This window comes from Nicotiana sylvestris, chromosome 5 (genome assembly GCF_000393655.2).
Source record: "Nicotiana sylvestris chromosome 5, ASM39365v2, whole genome shotgun sequence".
NCBI classification, from domain to species: Eukaryota; Viridiplantae; Streptophyta; class Magnoliopsida; order Solanales; family Solanaceae; genus Nicotiana; species Nicotiana sylvestris.
The window spans coordinates 50,199,092-50,200,264 of record NC_091061.1 but is presented as its reverse complement, the minus strand read 5'-3'; the positions used below and the strand labels follow the sequence as shown (position 1 = coordinate 50,200,264).

The following is a 1,173-nucleotide window of genomic DNA, read 5'->3' as shown; positions in this document are numbered from 1 at the left end:
CCATCAAAATTCACATCCAAGATCTTTTACACACAAGTCAACATCCGGTTGACTTTTCCAACTTAAGCTTACTCAAAATAGACTGAGTGTCTCATACCTCTCCAAAATCACTCCGAACCCGAACCAACTAACCCACTACCACATAATACAGCTGAACAAGACATAAAGAAGCAGAAATAGAGGAAACGAGACTGGATTTAATAAAACAATCGGCCGGGTCATTAAATTTTCCTCTCTTAAACACATGATCGTCCTTGAACGAGTCAAGAAACATACCTAAAGCCTCAAACAGGTGTGGATATCTGCTCCGCATCTCTCACTCGGTCTCCCAAGTAGTCTCCTCTATGGGCCAACCTCTCCACTGCACTATCATCGAATCTATATCCTTTGATCTCAACTTTCGAACCTGCCGCACCAAAATAGCCACTGGTGCAACATCATTAGTCAAATCACTGTCTAACTGAACCTTGCTGAAGTCCAAAACATGAGACGGATCTCCAATATACTTCCAGAGCATAGAAACACGAAATACCGGATGCATACTAAACAAGCTAGGTGGAAAAGCCAGCTCATAAGCCACTTCCTCAATCCTCTGAAGCACCTTAAAAGGCCCAGTGAACCAAAGAGTCAATTTACCCTTCTTCCCAAATCTCATAACACCCTTCATGGGTGAAACCTTCAATAGAACCTTCTCCCCAACCATATAGGACACATCACGTACCTTCCTATCAACATAACTCTTTTGTCTCGATTGTGCTATACGGAGCCACTCTTGAATCAACTTCACCTTGTCCAAGTCATCCTGTACCAAGTCTGTACCCTAAAGCATAGCCTCACCCGGCTCAAACCAACCAACTGGAGATCTACACTGTCTTCTACACAAAGCATCATATGGAGCCATCTGAATACTCGACCGATAACTATTGTTATATGCATACTCTACAAGCGGTAGAAACTAATCCCATGATCCCCCATAATCAATGACATAAGCACGCAACATATCCTCCAATATCGGAATAGTGCGCTCAGACTGCCCATCCGTCTGAGGGTGAAAAGCTGTGCTCAACTCAACCTGAGTACCCAAGTCTCGTTGCACGGCCCGCCAAAACTGCAAAGTAAACGGAGTACCTCTATCTGAAATGATGGAAAATGGGATGCCATGCAAGCGAACAA

At 43.9% G+C, this 1,173-nt stretch overlaps 1 protein-coding gene across 1 annotated transcript; it reads right to left on the bottom strand.

The window, feature by feature from the left end:
- Positions 1-316: 316 nt before the first annotated feature.
- On the bottom strand, positions 317-703 carry LOC138868635 (uncharacterized). The gene has a single exon (XM_070146198.1). It carries the CDS (start codon positions 701-703, stop codon positions 317-319), a length of 387 nt encoding a protein of 128 aa, XP_070002299.1.
- Positions 704-1,173: the final 470 nt, after the last annotated feature.